This window comes from Centruroides vittatus, unplaced genomic scaffold, assembly GCF_030686945.1.
Source record: "Centruroides vittatus isolate TY-2023 unplaced genomic scaffold, ASM3068694v2 contig_1388, whole genome shotgun sequence".
Taxonomy (NCBI): Eukaryota; Metazoa; Arthropoda; class Arachnida; order Scorpiones; family Buthidae; genus Centruroides; species Centruroides vittatus.
This window is the reverse complement of record NW_027120871.1, coordinates 201,798-221,420: the sequence shown is the minus strand read 5'-3', so window position 1 is coordinate 221,420 and position 19,623 is coordinate 201,798. Positions and strand designations below refer to the sequence as shown.

The 19,623-nt window shown below is 31.1% G+C and overlaps 1 protein-coding gene and 1 long non-coding RNA gene across 6 annotated transcripts in view; both read left to right on the top strand.

Annotated features, from left to right (window-relative positions):
• LOC136968080 (ataxin-2-like protein) overlaps window positions 1-14,867 on the top strand; it is a 75,747-nt gene extending 60,880 nt beyond the window's left edge. Inside the window, exons 15-18 of one of the 5 annotated variants that reach the window (XM_067262043.1) lie at window positions 1,958-2,056; window positions 3,113-3,221; window positions 9,371-9,903; window positions 14,449-14,867. In XM_067262043.1, coding sequence (XP_067118144.1) covers window positions 1,958-2,056; window positions 3,113-3,221; window positions 9,371-9,828 — 666 coding nt within the window. In that variant the 3' untranslated portion in view covers window positions 9,829-9,903; window positions 14,449-14,867. Of the gene's footprint in view, window positions 1-1,954; window positions 2,057-3,112; window positions 3,222-9,370; window positions 9,904-14,448 lie in introns of all 5 variants that reach the window. The other 4 variants (XM_067262042.1, XM_067262045.1, XM_067262044.1 and 1 more) reach the window with 4 other exon arrangements.
• The window catches only part of LOC136968084 (uncharacterized), a 385,441-nt gene that overhangs the window by 263,411 nt on the left and 102,407 nt on the right, over window positions 1-19,623 (top strand). The gene's annotated exons all lie outside the window — the stretch shown is intronic.

Genomic DNA, 19,623 nt, shown 5'->3' with positions numbered 1-19,623 from the left:
TACATTAAACAATGGCTTAAGTGCCATGCAGCCATGAAAGCCCCTAATCATAGATCTCTGCTTCTTCAAGTCCTTAAAATCATATGAAGTAATAGATACAACCATTTCTACAGCAGCTTTAAAGAAGCATAGCCAACACTTGTGATATTTATCCGAAGAACTGCTTTAGTGTTTGGTATTTCTTATTGATTTTCTGACATTAGCCCATGCTGACTCAAGTTTTGCACTTGAGTCAGCACGGGCTAATGTCATCCTATATAAAACTTATCAAATGCAAATTTTTACTAAGCTAAACAATTCTGTGCAGGAATTAGTTCTGATTAGCAATAACACAATATACTCCAAATTGTATCTGATAAAGTCTGCATATATTACAAATAAAGCAATAGCTAAAATTTATATTAAATTCAAACTTTATCATTGTGTAAATATAATTTAATCTTATAATTTTACTAACATTAAATCATTAAAAAATGTTAAGGTTTATGAAACACAATATCAAAGCATATGAAATGGACAATAGCTCGTGATTCTTGTAACCAAAAAGTTTTCTGGCTTCTGAACAGATCATCCCAGCTTGGATGAAAATTGAATGCTGAATCTAAGCTGGGGATTTCTTGATTACAGATCAAAAACATTTCTAAATAAAACTTCTTTTATTACCCGAATCAAGCCATTTTATCCTTTTCATGCTTTGAACTATGATGCCAAATTTTTCACGTTTTCAATGATGCATTATTATTATTTTTAGTTACTTGACAATAAAATAATAATGCTGTATAAAATTATTTATACTTTCATTTTTTGTAACATAAAAGTAAATTAGTTTATTGTAGAATTTTCACCCGTAGAATTTGGATAAAGTTCCAGCAAATTCAATGTAAAACAGTAAAGATTATTCATTTTTAATAATTTGTTTTCTTTCTAATAAATATATTTAAAATATTTACTGTTTTATTAAATAAATTTTGAGTAAAAATATATATACAGGCAGTCCTCTACTTACGAACTTTCAAAGTTATGAACAAAGCCGACAGATGGCGGGTTAACATGAGCATTAGTAGAGTACCTAGATATCAGAGTAGCAACACACGAGTCATCGCCGCAATGTTCTGTCGACTGTCATCACATAGTCTATGGGTTTACATTAAGAAATGACGATTTTTTTAGTTTAATAAAGCATTTTATTCGTAAAAATGCTTTATTAAACTAAAAAAAAATAGTTATTTCTTAATGTAAACCCATAGACTATGTGATGACAGTCGACAGAACATGGTGGCGATGACTCATATGTCGCTACTCTGATATCTAGGTATTCTAAGCGTGAGAGGTAGGTGAGAGGCTCTTAGTTGAGTTTGGACTGTAGTCGTGTGTCAATCGTGTGTGGTGTCATTTGTTTACTATTAAAGTGCAGTTGGTTATTTTTTATGTACAGTCAAGTTTATTTTTGAAGTTTTATGTTAAAAACATTTACAGTACATACATATGTACATTTGTAGTTGTTTTAAATGATTAATTTTAATAAATAATGTACATGTGATTGATTTGAATTTATACTTTCCTTTAACAATCTTAATTCAACATTATTCAAGTAGCCTAAACATTACATAATTGTAAAAACAATGTTGTATTTGGGTTTTTGCGCCAAACATCGTTTTTTCGAGTTACGAACTTTTCGACTTGCGAACGATTGCTACGAATGGATTAAGTTTGTAAGTAGAGGACCTACTGTATATTTTTTCTATAATCATTAAATTTTGATTAATTATTGACATTAAATAGTGCATGTTTGATTGATATAAATGTCTTAATTTATTCATGAGAAGTATCAAAATAATTTGGATTATTCTATTTCATTAGTACTTCATAATTGCCTAACAATTTTTCATCCTCTTTTATATATACAGGTGCTTTTTTTAATATCTGTAGATAATTTTAGATTGATGCTTTACAGCAGCAGTTCCCAAACTATGGCCGAAAATTCTCGAAAGGGATGCAGAGTGGAGGAGAAAAGGAACAAGAAATGGAGATGCAAAGAAATTTTATTCTTAAACGAGTTAGTATAATAAATCAAATATTAGCTCTCCTCCCTAATAATTAAGTTTAGCATAAAGTTAAATAATTATCAAGGCAGGAGATAATTTATTTTCTACATGGTTTTATTTTGAAAGGGACCATAAGATGTTTGGGAAATGCTGCTCTTCTGCAAAATAATTTTACATCTTCATTTTCACTTATTATTTTGAGAGGGAAACATTACTTCTTTTGCTTGTCATCTGAAGAGTAAATGTAATTAATTCATCAGGTCTTGGAACTAACTACGAAACTGCAGCATGTTTGTAAACCTTCGAGTAATCTAATTTCAATTTAATTGATACGTTAACAACCAATAGATAGATTGTGAGAAATTTGTAGGAAAATTTCTTAAAAACAAAATTCTGTAGCCATTTATATTACATGATACCAAGATTTTTGTACTAAGAAATTTTAAAATACCATTTGAATTAAAAATCTTACTGCTTTTTTATTCCTCTAATTTGATTTAAAATTTTTAAATGCTTTAAAAGTTTAAATATGGAATAATAAATTGTAATAATAACTAGAAAACTTGAATTCACACACAATTAATTTTTTATTAATAACATACTCATTTTAATTTACACCTTAGTCTCCTACCTTTAATCCAAATTACGATCTATATTTAACTACTAACTTATGGCCCAGTAAATCCGGCATTATCATTTAATTCATTTTAACTTGTTTATCTTATGCAGTTGTAAATCATTTATTTCATATTTTTGTTTTCTTTTTTATCAACACTTTTCTGTTTATTTCAATATAAATATCATTGTTTTGGGAGCCTTATCATGCTATGTTAGCATTACTTACCATATTTACATAAGTATAGAATAAATAATTGCAACCTTACCAAATAGAGTTAATTTTTATATTGTTAATTGTTTAGATCTTTTCAGATTCATTAAATGCATTGATTTATTTAAAAAATATATATTATTAAAATAGCATGACTTTACATAATATAAAAATTAGTATTTAAATCTATTAATCAAAAATACTAACAGTTTTTTTTCTGTATCACTTTAAATTTTAGATGTATCCAATGATTGGACCACGAGTATTGTCACCACAGCCGGTCGGAATGATGACTTCTGCTAATCCATCGCAAGGAGAGACTCCCCAATTTTCAACAAATCTTTATAGTGAGTTGTTCATTTTATATTAATTAATAACTTTTGAAGAGAAATATTTAAAAGAATATAGTCATCACTGTGCTGATATATTGGATGATTTGGAAATTGTTGTTATTTCCAATATCCAGTTGATAGAGCTACATTCGATGATGAATCAAAATTTGGTATCCCAAAACTTCTAGATTTATACCTTCTGAATGATGGGCAAATGATTAATATTTGAAGAAAAACAACACTACAAATCCACTAAAATACTTTCGAGATATTTAATTTCTTAATTTCTACTACAGGCAGTTTAGAACAGTGGTGGCAAACCTATGACCTGCGGGTCAGACACTGACGCAAGCTTTTTAAATGACCCACGTGTTGATTTTTATAAACTTATTTTTTATATCATAAAAGAGAGAACAGACAATCAAAAATATTAATGTATATATATCTAATGTCAAATTTATAAAAAAAACCAGTCTAAAGGTGTCATTCCCTGGTATAAATAATAATTTCATAAATTAATAAATTCCTATTACAAATAAAAATAATAATATACTGAATTATACTGTAAAAATATAAAATAAATATAAAAGAATATATATTGTTGGTTTAAGTAATAGCTATGGGTGCCCTTAGTGGCCCTTTTTAGGTATACCATTACAGAACTGCCCGTTTTGATTTTATATAGTAGATATTTCCAAGTGACATTGGCTAGCTGATTTTCTATTGTATCACTGCACCTGTGTATGACTCATGACAGTTAGTCATAAACTTGAGGTGCATACATATTTGTTGCATTGTAGAATTGGGAGATGTACCAGTGCTGAACTAAATGGCAGTTTTGTCATAGGCGTCTAGAAGTGTTTAATAATTCAACATTACTATTATTTTTTGTTATTAAAGTTTCTCATTTGCATACATATGCATGTCAAGTACATTAATAAGAAATTTCTTCTCAAATTATTATACAGGTATACCTCGAGTTATGTCATTCTTGATTATACGTCGTTTGTCAAAAATGTATATGGAAAAATAAAAATCAACTTTAAGTCATTTTATTTGACTTTACATCCGTCCGCCACAAATATTGAAGTCGTAATATCACTAGAAAAGCGTTAAAAGCACATAAAATCATATTAAAATATGTACATTTACAGTAAATGTTAATATAATCATCATAAATCCTAGAGAACAAAACATGAAAACATCCGTGTTTCTGTGTTGTCTTATTTAGCGAACTTTAAGTGCTCGTTATTGGCGTTTTCCATCGTAGTTTTGACTTATGTCGTAACTACACAAGTAAATTCGACTTACGTCTCTCTCCTGAACCAATTATCGACGTATGGTGAGGTATACCTGTATTCTAAATATAAATATGTTTAGTTGTAGCCCTGTACTATGATGGCAGTTAAAAAAATAAAAACAAACAATACAAGTTCCAGATCATATCAAACAGAATGGTTTGATAAATATGGTGTGATTGAAAAGAATAAAACTACTTTGTGTGCAATTTGTAACGAAAAAGTACATACAATGTAAAAAGGCATTTTGAAAAGTTGCGTTCTAATTTCGGCATTTCAACAGACTAAGAAAGAAGAACATATTTTTTACAAAAGAAAAAAAGAGTCATTCGCAAACCAGTGTTTTAGAAACTTTTTTGATTCCAAAAAATAACATTACAGCTGCTAGTTTTCAAGTTGCCCATTGCATTGCACACCACAGTGGAAAACTCTTTCAGAAGGAGCATTTGTAAAACAAGCATATTTAGTATGTAGTGCTACTTTGTTTGCAGATTTTAAAGAATAGGACTAGATTATAAAGCGTATAAATGAGTTACCGATAAGTTGCAATACAATTAAAGATCGAGTAATAGAAATTAGAAAGAAATATTTTTTCGCAAATACCTAACGACTTAAAGTATGCAGAAATGTATTTAGTTGCTTTAGATGAGAGTAATGATGTAAATGGTTATGCACAATTAGCAGATTTTGCTCGATATAAATCAGGCAATATAATGAAAGAAGAGCTAATGAAACTAATAACGTTGAAAGGAAAGTGTGTAAAGTACTATTTTTAGTATCTTAGGAAACCGACACTAATTGCGGTCGGTAAAACTTCCGTTAACCTAACGGGTACTTTACGCGGATTCGAGATTAGTTTGCCAGGCCTGGGCTTTTAAGCGTGCACCGAAAAATTAGTAATAATAATGATAAATATCAAGTCAAATCAAAAAGTTCAAATATATTTAATTAGCAACTAGAATGTACTACGTACAAATGTCAATAATCCAAACAAAATTTATTAACGAAAATCAACAAGTCAACCCGACAATAAACTCAGCTACTTAGCTTAACTTAATAGTAATTCCCCTTTGAAAATTCGACAAATCAAATTCTTAGAAACTATGAACAAAATCTCTTACTAATTAAATGTCTATCCGTCACCTCACTATACGAAGAAACTATTTCCTCAATCCTTTCGATATCGTCAAATCGTCAATCGAACTCCTCTTTAACACCTTGGATCGTCCAATTATCAATCTGGACTTCTATCAGAAAATACTTCGCTTTCGAATTCACCTCGCTCTCAAAGTCGCCTCGATTTGGAAATCACCTCTCTCCTTCGGTTAACGTACGGGTTTTATACTGTGAGGTGACGTCACACTTGAGCTGAGTTACTCCCCTTATTTACATACTTAGTTGCTAACATTAATTTTCTTTTCTGGCAGCTTTAAGTTTCCGACAAAGCTTATAAACCGTTTACAAAGTATTTATCATAATTTTCTGGGATGTTTAAGATGGTTTATCAAGTATTTCTTTACTAGTGAATGTGGAGACTACCCCCTCCATTTTTTTTCTGCGGACTGTTACTTCCGCCGGGCAGCGCAAGTGCGCAAGATTTTTCCTACGGCGCTTATTTTCTCCGTGAGTTGTTTTATCTTCATTTTTCATTACTAACAAGAGAGTGGTGGGGAACCTTCGTCCTAAATAAACATAAACCCCAAACAAAAGATAATAAAACGGAAAAATAATAATAAAAGAAAAATAACGCTCGGACTCAGTTCCTTACAAGTGTACCAGTCTTGATATTTTTAAAGAATTTGATATTGCATTTAAAGAAATGGATATTGACCTACGGAAAATTATTTCTGTAACAAAGATGGTTTACCCAATATGGTGGGGGAAAAACATTACTTTTATTCAGTATCTTAAGCAAAATATTACATATTCTCTGATTGAATAATACACCAGCAAGTCTTGTGTGTGAGGCAAGGTTTAAAAACGTTTTCCAATGTAATGTCAGTTGTAATAAAAGTCATCAACTTTATAAATGCAAGAGGTTTTAATAAACAACAATTTGCACAATTACTAGAGGAAATTGAGTGCCAGTATTCGGGGAATTTGACATGCAACAATATTCGATGGCTCAGTTGCGGTGAAGTTCTTAATCGGTTTGTCATTTTGTTAGAAGAAATTAAGCTCTTTTTGAATGAAAAAGACAACAGTTTTGATGAGTTTTCAAATATAGATTGGTTAGATGATTTAATGTTCTTATGCAACATCACTCAGCATTTTAATGAACTGAATAAAAAACTTCAAGAAAATGGACAAATTGTTTTAATGATGTTTGAAAATGTTAAAATATTTATGACGAAACTTGTCATCTTTACTAAGGATTTGGGAATGAAAATCGTGAAATATTTTCCTCAATTACAAAAACATTTTCAAAACACGAAAATTTTTGAAAATAAGCTTGACATTCAAGAAAACGCAATTAAAATAATATTTAATGATTATACAGGAAATAAAACAAGGTTTCGAAGAGAGATTTAATCAGTTTAAAAGTTTGGAAAATACATTTCACTTAATTTTATATCCATACAAAATGGAATTCGAAACAGTGGAGTTAACTGAATTTATGTGGCTAGGTATCCATGATCTAGAAATGGAATTAGTTGAATTTCAATGCAGCATAGTGTGAAAAATTAAATTTGAAAATTTGAGTATCAAAGTAGTAGTGCAGATAATAATGATGCCATACTAAGAATTGAAAATATTGTATCAAACGTATGGGATTCTTTACCAAATAATTTTATATTAATGAAGAAACTTGCTAATGCTCTTTTAACGACGTTTGGGTCCATATATTCGTGTGAAAAATTGTTTTCTTCAATGAATTTTGTAAAATCTACCAATAGAAATAAACTTGGAAATGAATTGACTGTGAAATGAGTTAAACTAACGAATACGGAATATGAACCTAATACTAAGGAACTATCTGAAAATAAACAACAACAGATTTCTCATTAAATATACTTCAACTTTATTATCAACTTTATTATACATACACATACCTGTAACTATATCTATTAATAAATAATATTTCATAATACATATGTGATTTTCTTTATTCCTTGTTCATTCAAATACACAGTGTAGGGGTGACTGCCGACTGGACGTGGTGTCACCTGTTGCGGTAATTCGTGGTATCACCTCGTTGATATCAATTTCTTGACGTCGACCTTTATTTTTTGCTCTTCACTTGCAAAAGTAAAAGTTGTAAAACAAAAAGGAAACGTAAACTTTTTGGAGGATTTTAAAAGCAAAAACCAAAAAGAAAGTAGTTTTTAACCATCCTCTCCCTTTTTCCAAGTGACGCCAGTGACTTAGTGACCCACGAGCTAGTACTAAAAAAAGTAATGAACAAAATTTGACCCACTTATCAAAAAGGTTCGCCATCACTGGTTTAGAACATAATTTAAACAGGAACTAATCATCATTGGGTGATAATTGGAGTTTTATAAATAAAACTAAAAAAATGTAAAACATTTCAAAATCTCAAGTAATCAGTTGTACAAATATATATAGTTTATTTGTTTTAAGATAATATTGTAAACAGGTTAGGTGTTTTGCCAAAACTACAAGCAACTTAAAAATGCTTAGTTACAAAACTGGAGTATTCAGAATTGTTGTATTGCACGTGTACAACCTTCTAGCGTTTATCAGTTCTACAAATATAAGTTTTACATTATTTATTTTAATTGCATTTATGTTTGCGTTATCTTTTGAGCAGAATATTAGCAACACAGTTACATTTAATTATTGAACTACAGAGTGATTCAGAAGTCTTTGTACAAAGGTAAAGCGATCACCTTATCATGTAGTCACTTATAAATCATAGAATATGTGACTGCTATATAAGTGATTGCATATACGAATGCTTTCCGGCACTCAAAGCAAATGCATGTTACCTTTGGTTCTTACCTGAGAATTTCTCTTACTAACCTTGAGTTTATTAACCTGTGTTTAATAAAGTCAAGGTTAGTAAGTAAGAGAATAACTGAAAATAGCATGCATGAAAAATTTTCATTTGTGCCAGTAAAAGAGTTAACATAGTTGATGTTACGTAGTTAAATATATTAAAGCATGTTCCTTCGGGTGATCTGTGTTTTGTATGGAGATTTTTGACTCACTATAGACAAGCAGATAAATTATAGCCGAGTCCTGAATTATCTTTTTGTAAATCAATTAGTTTATGTATCAAGTTATTTAGATACATTTTTAAAAAAAATTAGTTTTCTATTTCTTTTATGCTGAATGTTCAAAACATTTTTTTATTGTTTAATTATTTTTAAAATCAAATTTGAAATGCTAATTTATATAGAGATTACATGCCAGCTTAAACTAAGTATAATTTGCGTACAATGTAAATTTTCATATACAGTGCCAAGAAAAAGACTTGTGATCTTCTGAATTATGTAATTCTTTTCATTTAATAATTCAAAGGAAAATGTAATAAAGTAAAATCTTTAAACATATTTTTACTAAATTAAATTTATTATTATTCCTTCTCATGCTTTTTAATGCATTTAACAAGTTAAAACTTTTAAAATGTATTAGAAAATAATTTTTGCATTGAATTTTACTTTATATAATTAGTTTTAATGTGTCTACTCTTAATATTTTTAAAACTAGCATTTTTAACATCTAAATTTGTGAATAAGATTTAAAAATTTAAACTAATTTTCATTAATTTTATTTGTGGATCAAATTTTATATTGATTTTCTCTTGTGATTTGCAATTTATTTACATGAATTAATCTTTTACTTCTATAATTATGTTTAATGTGGTATAATATCCAAAACTATAGATGTATAATCTTTCAGTGCCACCACATCTGGGTACGTCGACTGCGGTACCGACACATACTATACCCGTTAACAGTGTACCACAAGGGTCGGTGGGATCACACTCTAATGCTTCGACTCCTCACTCTCACGCATCGTCTCCTGTAAATCAGCCGCCGTCAAACGGAACCCACATTACTCCTGCTCACACTCCTACCCCGACTGGACATCCCGGACCGGCTCTCACCCCTCAACCGATCGTGTATCACGGACTCATACAACATTCTCTTCAGTCCGGCACTAATGTTCTTAATTCTACAACCTCCCTGAATAATCACATAGCTCACTTTAATCAACATTCCCATAATAACCATCCTAATTACGAGGCACCGTCACACCCATTGGTGTTCGTGCCCAACAATTTCATCCGGTATTTCAGAGTTATCCTATCCACGGCCAGAATCCCGGCAACCATACAACTACACCCACCCAGATAATACCGCATAGCGTCATTCACTCTAATGCCATTTCTACATCAATGGCAAGTGCTCCTTTTATACCAAATCATCAAGGTATGTAAATTTCTTATATAAAATGAGGCATGCCTTAATATTTTTAATGTTTATTTTAGCTTAATTTTAATAATAGCCAAAAATGTCGAGCGAGCGATTAATGTCCGGATAAAATATTCGGACATTTTAAGTAAAAGCACGTGCATAAAAGAGATAAAATATTAATTTTTTTAAGATTTTATTTTATAAGCAATGTGTCGTTAAAAACAGTTGACTAAAGTAATGGTTATAAAAGTCATTAACTGTCATTTTTATGTAAATTATAATACACGGTCTTCCAAAAAGAATGCTACCATTTTAAATTACTGTAATTATGTTAGTTATTACCCGAGAATGTTGTAATGCACACTCAGTTTCTGTGAGTGTGCATTAAAACATTTCGTTTATTGAAAAATAAAATGTTTTTTTTTATTTCAAGAAACTTCCAAAGATTTTTGTCAGGTGGTTATACATTTCCATCAATGAATATCTCTGAAAATGATGGAAAATGTTTGTTTTTTTCAATGAACGATCCTTTAGGAACCAGTACGGAAGTTGTCTGTGAGTGTTTATTTTACAGCTTTTGCAGTGTTTCTAGTTTTAATGTACATTGGAAAACTAACGTAAAAATGATCTTATCTTATATTAGCAAATAATTTCAATATACAAATGTTTTCAACCCATTAATAGCTTGTATCAGGTTGAGATGTTCATATCTTATATTTATAGAATGTATGAGTTCTAACATGATTGTTACAAAATTAACATATTGTACAATGATGTGTGATTTGGTAAAAATTTCAAAACTCCATTTTCCTGAGTTGTTCTCAAGTGGTCATAGAAATATTTCTAGGTGGGTGATAACTTCTCATTGTCATTGAAATTGAAGCATTTTTTATTTGCCACCTTTAATATTTCCTTGGTCTCAAGGGATCTGGCTTGATGTGTGTGGAGGGTATGCCTGATTAGCGTGACTTGTCGTAAGTTTTAATTTCCATTTCGGTGGCAAATATCGGCAGAGTGATGGTCAGTTTTTTATTTCCGATGTCATTTGTGTTTCACTAGCCTTTTGTTAAGCAATCCATTGGAGGACCTAATATATACAAGGTTTCGATTAAATCTTTTGTCTAGGGATACTATACAGTTATACATTTGTTGCATAACAATTTATACACCAAGGAATTGTATCTGCGCATAAGTACATTTTTCTGTATATTCTTTTTTCTGTGTTCTTTTTTAGTCTAAATTTGGTTAGTCCTAGCTGCAAGTTAGATTAGGGACTCTTAGCTTGGATTCTGTTAGGATGTGATAGGTTAGAGTTTGTTAGCTTTAGTCATCTGGTTAGGTTTGTCCTAGGTTATAGTAGGTTAGTTTAGTTAGTGAGTAAGTTAAAGTAAGTTAATGTTTAAAATAAAAAACAAAATTTGGGGTCTTGCCTGTTTGTCTTGTCTAGTTTGTGATTGCGTTTGTTTCCTTTTTGTGCTGTCTGTTTAGCTGTTAAGTAGTATTAAGATTTGCAATCATGTTCAGTTTTATTAGTATTAAGTAGATATAAGTCTTCCTACAAACAGCCACTTGCACTAATTTCTACACTTAGCTATTTGTTGCAGCACTCAATTATTGGTGTTCGCTACACTCAGGTTTGCTTTTAGACCCTTTAGGGGACTATGGCCTTGCAGCATAAAAACTGCACACCAACATCAAGCATAGAGGGTACTGTAGCCATATGTATGCCGTTCAGAGGGATCCAACCTTTCTCTACTGTCTGTCTTCTCTCCCTCCTCCTTCCCCTCCTCTTTTCCTTATCCTCTTTTCTGCTGGCTAAACACTTCGTGTACGGCCAATGTCTTTCTTCTATGTATGTATGTATATTTGATGGAGTCTTTGAATGTACTAGAAAATTACATATTTGGATTTTTCTGCATTTTGGTGGCTCTTAGAATTTTTTTGGAGTATGTTCATTTGCTTTACATGCACACACAAGCGCCTATCTCTGTACCATCTTTCTAGAATATCCATGCTTCAGTATGATTTTTTGATGTGTTTTAATTCATCCAATGTGCCAAGGATGTTTGAGCAGTGTTTGAACACTCATCTTTAGTTAGAGCCCTGAATGCCATCTCGTTGTAATTTTAGGGATTGCTTGAGGAAGCCAAAATAAATAATGGTCAGTATTCTGGTTTATAATTTATCCTAATTTCAATGTGATCACTTTTGAATTGTATGTTCAGGTCTAAAAAGTGCAGAGGTATTGCTGAACTGTTTAAGAGTGGACCCTTATGTATTGTTGTTGATATGTTCTAAAAAGATGTTAATGTCTGGTTTTGATTTCCAAATAATTAGGATGTCTTCAATATACCTTGCATAAAATGATATTTGGGAGGAAAAAACAGGTAATAACTTTTTGTAGCATATAAACAACCAGTTCACATACCTGCTGAAAGGGGACTTACCATTGGTACCTTCTGCACTGCAGGTAAAAGGTATTATTGAATTTGAAACATGAAGAATAGCAGTGTTTATGAAACCGTGCCGGTGCTTATTCTGCAACTTGAACACAAACTATATGGTGTATTTTCTCGGACACACGGCAAATTTCATCACTAAGTTTTCTTCAGTTGATCAGTCAACTGAAGAAAACTTAGTGATGAAATTTGCCGTGTGTCCGAGAAAATACACCATATAGTTTGTGTTCAAGTTGCAAATGAAGAATAGCATGTATACTAGCTCTAATACCTGACTGCGGAGGTGTGGACCATTCACAGTTTCAAACAACCAAACTTGTAAGGCACAAAAGCAAGGTTGTGAAGAAATGAAGATATAAAGAAACAAAGTCCAGTACAGTTGTATGTTCATTGTTTAATAACGTAATGTAATCTCTTCACTAGCTTCCGTGAGTCTTTAATAGAAAATTCTGTCTCTCTCTCTCCAATAAATGGGTGAGTGGTCTCTCTTTGTCTATTATAAATCTTGGTAAGGTGCCTAGTATGTGCATTTTCACAAAAACAAAAAGCTTGAATGTATCTGGAGATTTAACCCACTGCTCTAAACGTAATGTTTCAGCTCTCAAAGTACATGCAAATGGAGTATTTAATTAAAAACAATTTTGTAATAGAACATACAAATACATTGATCTGATGACATTGTCACTCCTTCCACAGCAGCTATAATTCTACAGCTTCTCCAGTTCCTCCAAATTACTCATGTTATGCAATTATGAGTGATTCCTACTTTTAAATTTCAGAAGACAAAATTTCTTTTCTATGACAATTTGCCATTTTCATTTACAATACTTTAAAAGATAGTAGAAAACAAGATATTTGAATACAGATGAGAGATTTAACTCTGATGGTTACTCTATCGATTGGTGTAAATTGCATACCTCTCAGATGATAATTAATATAATTACAATAAAATATAAAAAACATTTCCACAATTGGAAGAAACGATAAATGTCTTATTTTGTCCTTTTCGATATCTCAAGAATGTTTATGGCAGAGTCAACCTTTTATTTGAGGTTACTCATTTGCCTCAATATTCAAAAATGTTGAAAACATCATGGCAACGGCACAACCAAAAATGTATATTATAAAATGTCAACTTCACAGTAAAATCTGTTGTTCCCGAGATGTTGAAAAGGACAAAATTTCAAGATATTTGTCATTTCTTCCAATTTTGTGAATATATTTTTCATATTTATTATTGTCCTGACCATTTACTTATTAGATAATTACAATAATTTGAAATGGTAACATTACTAAACTATTTTTACAGATAAAATTATCTACCTTTCGCAACATCGGTATCAGTGCATACATATCCATTCATAACACTCACAATATGCAAAATACTTACACCGAAAAATGTGTAACTAACTTATATAAAATGAGCAAAAATTATTGTAAAACCATCACAGCAATTTCTAATCTTATTTTTAATTAATTTAATTTAAAATATATGCTCTGGATTTTGCCCCTGTGCACCTACTGTTCCTGACAACAACAGTGTCATGCCCGTCATCTATCTAACTCCGTCGTGGAGAAAATGTTTGAATTGATATTACGTAACGTCTTATCCATACTGGAAGTTCGTATATAGTTAATTAATCGTATATAGTACTCAATTAACTATATACGAACTTCGAGACCAGACATGGAAAGCTTAGGGGCAGGAGGCCCCTAAGCTTTCCATGTCTGGTTTCAGCTTTTATCTCTTTGTTCCAAGATTAAAGAAGGATGGACAAACAGATGCCAGTGCGAATTATAAGTCTGCAATTTGAAAATTGCAATCTAACTCTGTTAGCGTGCACAGAAAATGGTGCCTAGATTCTGCTCGTCCACAAGTTCTACATACACAACACGAAAGGCTAGTAATATTAGTCACACTATAGAAAGCGTTAACATTAAATATATGCCACTTTGAAACTTTTTAAACTTGTATACCCTTAAAGATACTAAATAATTATAGTAATTTGTTGTAGCTATCTTCATAAATATTTTAATTTATTAACATTAAAAGACTATTTATCTTTAAAATTAATTAATACTATAAAATTATTATTTACAGGTAACAATGCTTGAGGATCAAAGAATATTAGAAGAAATAATAGCTAAACTAACTTATAAAAAAATATATAGAAAGTTATTCTTCGATATGATCATTTCAGAAGAATTCCACATCGTCATTCTTCGCTCTATACTTCTGCAAAAATTCAGATCCATTCGAAATTTTAATAGTCAGATTAATATATACATGGATCTAAGCAATATATACATATAAATATACATATATATATAAATATATATATCTATACTAATCTTATATGTCTTAAAAATTATTTTAAATTCTTTTTATTGCTTTGTGGTATTTTTCTGAAAGATAGTTAATGAAGAGTCAGAATAATGTAATTAATATAGTTATTGTATTAAAAACTTTTATTTGCAAATTAAAAATTTATCGAATTAAGTAAAATGATACCGAGAAAATGTCCCAAATTGTCTTTGACTTAAATACATCTTTTAAAGTTACATTTGTTAAAAACAATGTTTTGCCAAAATGTTAATAATTACTTCAAGAGATAGCGTATATATTTAAGAAACTTCTCGAAATTTCAATCCGTAATTGTTCTTTGACCATTAAAATTTAAAATATATTATATACTGACTGTGATTTGTCAGAATTTTAACCAATTATACATACAAAAATTATATACAGTCAAACCTGTTTTTATGCGCTCTTTTTATGTGCGATTTTTATTTGTGCGATTTTTTTAATGCGAATTTTTAATTTGTGCGGTATAGTTGGCGACTAGTCTCGTGCAATTCGTCATGTCTCACGTTGACTTATTATAGCTAAATAAACTTATTATAGCATAAATGCACTTATTATAGTAATATTATTGCATGAATATGCGAAAAATGAAATAATTTACTTTTTAAGTCAACAAAACACCACCTGGACAAAAATATGTAAAACAGACGATAGACCAGACGATGCAGTCAAGTGCTGACATCTGTTGTCAATAAATTCTATTTCGTACGGTTTTGAGTTATTTTCTATGTGAGACTTTTTTTATGCGGTCCCTGTTGACCGCATAAAAAAAATATTTTTTTAATTGTGTTGCGAAAACTATTATTTACAGCCATTCGTGAAGTTTCGTGAGATTTTTTTTAATGCGTTTTTTTTTAATGCGGTCCCTATCCCCCGCATAAAAACAGGTTTGACTGTATATGCTATTAGAATTAAAGATGTAAACACACCACATATATTTATATAACAGTTAACAGTTTTTCATAATTTGCATTAACCATGCTGCCTAACTGATGGAATTAGGCCTTCGTTAATGCTGTATTTCTTGTGTTGCCGTAGGTTTAAATTTCACTCGGTAGCATGCCGAGGAATGTATTAATGTAATGTATTCCTCGGTTTGCTTCGGTTTCAAATCCCGCTTTGGATGTACCGAAGGAGTGTTTTTTGTTTGTGCGGATTGAGTTTCACTTCGTACGGTTGCTTAATGAGGAATCTGGAAAATTCCTCATTGCCGGTGTCGTTCTTTGCCCATTGTAGATTCGAATTTCCATATCAGACAATTCCATAATACGGGACATTGCAAAGTATTGTTTCTACCCGTTTTGGGTTCAAATCTAATTCGGACAATTCGAATTCGCTTCGGTTACGCTACGCCAGATACGGGTTTGAATCTGTAACCCAACAAACAAGCAATTCTGTTTCTAAGAGAGATTTTTAGCGAAGAGTTGCTGTCGAAATTTGATTGCGGCATTGCTCAATTATTAAAGAACTTTATTCGTTTTAATTACATATTTGTTACTGTTACTTTCATTATTTGTTTTTAAAAATTACATTTATCTTTCCATTAATTAAAATTAAATCTGTGTTGTTTTTAGCACCGTTTAAATATGTACAAATATAAATACCTAGTTTTCTTTTAGTAGTATAAAAATCCAATTTATTAAATAATCGTACATCATTTTTATGTACAACATTTCAATACTTTATTACATTACATAAATAATAAAAATTACAAATTTAATCTGCAAAACAAACCTGCAAGAGAATTATTTCGTTTTAATGCAAATTTAATTACATCCAAAAGAATGCTCCTAACATGACATTAATGACACACAAATCGACTTATCCACAATGTCAAGACAATTCGGATTATGGTTAATTTTGTGGCTTCTGGATTTACTTGAATATGAATGATGTGCGGTTCTAATTTACTTTTTGCTTGTTATTTTTAACGTGCTTAAGTATAAATATTGTTGATATTCAGCTGCAATATATTTAGTGTTACGTAATACTAGGTTTTCCACCCTTTGATAAAAGAATGGAATTTTTCTTTCTGCAGTGTTGCACAGTTAAACGTAGTGTTTGTCACTGCTTTCTACATTATACATATAATAATAAAATGTAACGTTATGTTTCAGTTTATTCCTTTTATTTTATTCCCGAATGCAATTAACGGGATCGATCGAACATATGCGTCACGTATATTTGTGATAGTAAGATATAGACGATAGCGTGTGAAACGTTACATGGGCTGTTGTAACGTTTAAATGTATAAAAATAGCATGTAATTTATGGGCGACACCTCGATGGCTTATTTCTTCCGCTTAATAACATCTTTCGGTTATTATTATCAATCGCAAGGTTATTACAATAACTGAATTTCTTTACTTTTATACATTACTACTATTTGAAAGATTTTAATATAAAATTGGTTACGAACTCCAATAGGCAGCAATTTCATTCTAATTTCAATAATTTAAATTATCGCAATACTGTGAAAAGAAACGATTTTAGTTTATCCACTTTATCACACACAAATGAACTAGCATTTTTAATCAATAAATCTTAATTTTAAAAAGAAATTACTGTACATTCAAATCTCAGTTAGAGCAGTTTTTCTTCGTGGAAACGGTCCTGAATTTTAAGACTCGAAAACACAGAATACAGAGCGCTGGGCATCTGCAAATTCAATTATATACAGGGTGGGCAAGCGAAAACGAAACGGCAGAGTGTTCCTGTTCGTCCAAGCAAAGCGCTCGGACAGGTCGATTTTACTCTCGAGGAGACATCTTTTGCAATAAAGTTTTTGCGATTCTGAATACAACAGACAACAAAAAATTTTAAAAACTCATTTATTTTGTATTGTCTGTTGTATTCAGAATCGCAAAAACTTCATTGCAAAAGATGTCCCCTCGAGAGTAAAATCGACCTGTCCGAGCGCTTTGCTTGGACGAACACGAACACTCTGCCGTTTCGTTTTCGCTGGCCCACCCTGTATATAGATAATGAATTAATATATTGAAAAAATTTATTGACTCGCGTTCCTTGACAGGAAACTTCTTGGTAGCATCGAAGAAACCGTCGACAGATAAACATAAAGATGCCTTCCCAAATCTTTTCATAAAATTCACAGTCTGTACGAAATTCATAAAATTATTTTATGCAAATTAAAAAGTAACGCTAATTCTATTTTCTAACAGAAGCTTTACTTTTAATTTCTGTTCCAATTTCAGATCGCATTGAGCGAATCTTCGAATGTCCTGAAACGATGTTTGCATCTTCGGAAAAATTTAAATATAATAAAGTACAGGTAACCCCCGTATAGCACGGTACTTCTATAGCACGGATTCGCATAACACGGCAATGTTTTGGAACGTAACTGCCGTGTTATACGGGGGTTACCTGTAGATTGGTTTCGGTTATTAGAGCACCGTACGAAATTGTCAATACATAATTAAATGCGCCATTCAATTGATTCACATAGTTCCAAAGTTCATTGTTGTTGTGTCAGAATTACTTCTAATTCCGTTTCTAAATTCGGATGATTCGTTTTTAGTAGTTGCAGATCTTCTGATAGCTTCTGGAAAATCGTCATTAATATGATTATAAACAAGAAAAGAAAAAAAGTTAAGAGTATTCCACCCGTAATTAAATTAAAGGAAATGCCTATTTCTACGCTGCAAAAAAGTGCTTCGTGCTCGAAAGCTTTTCCTTTCTGTACAGCAGCATAAAAATAAAAAAGGATTAAAGCTTGGAAACAAATAGTGAAACACGAAACAATAACAGGAGCGATAATTCTACTGTAATTAATGACGTAGTACAATTCTTTTGGACAGAAATATTCTGGCATCGTCAGTTTAATATTCGGGATTAATTTCACTCTATAATACTTAAAGTGAGTGCTCCAGTTAAAACGAAATTAGCAAGAAGCATTTTCACAAAGATGACATCACTTTTGATTATCAAGTACCACGATTGACAAGGAATCATCTCCGACAAAACCGGTATTGCCATAGAAGACATCAAACAGAAATGTATCCAATAGAAACATTCGATGATGAATGAATGGAGTTTTGTTATAATTGGGTGAACATGAACATCATTTCGGTGATGGCAGGAACAAGGAATGATAAAAGTGTATCCGTAAACTCTTGCCATAGACGTAAACGAAGATAAAACGCAGTTCAAACATATCTGTTCGTCTGTGTTCGTGCTTTTTCTTCTACACTCATCTTCGGCTTTAATCCTTGCCAAAAAATTTTCCATTATTTCGTATCACTTGCGTAATATAAATAAACTGTAATTAGGAATTTGAATTATACGTACAGTTCTTTAGATTATAGAAAACAAACGTAAAGGTGTTACGTGTTTCTGTAAAATAAAAGTTTACATGAACTGCTCGCAGATGAAAATGCGATATACTCGGATTACGATCAATTGAACAATCGTGGATTTCGAACCCGAATTTCGATACGTCCTTCGCCCTAAATTACAGTTTACAGAATCCAAGGTTAATGTAATAAATGTATAGTCTATTGTTTCCACACGGAATGTAAATATTAAAAATTATAGGATAGTAAAGCTATTTATATTTTACCACAACAACTGATGCTATATTATGACGAAATTTTAATTTCGTAATTGATCAATATATATAATTACTAGCTGACCCGGCCACGCGTTGTTGTGGCTCAAAATGTATCTATTATAAATGTATAACACTTCCCCCGTGGGGGAAATTTCAAAAAATCCCTTCTTAGTGTACATTCTCTTGACGTACCCTATTAAAACGCAATCAAAAACGCATCTAAAATAGTATAATAAAAGCCGAGTTCTTCACAGTAAGCCTTAATCCCGTCACTTTTCCCGCTGGGGAATATCGAAAAATCCCTTTTTAGTGTATATTCTGTTGACGTAACCTATTAAAACGCA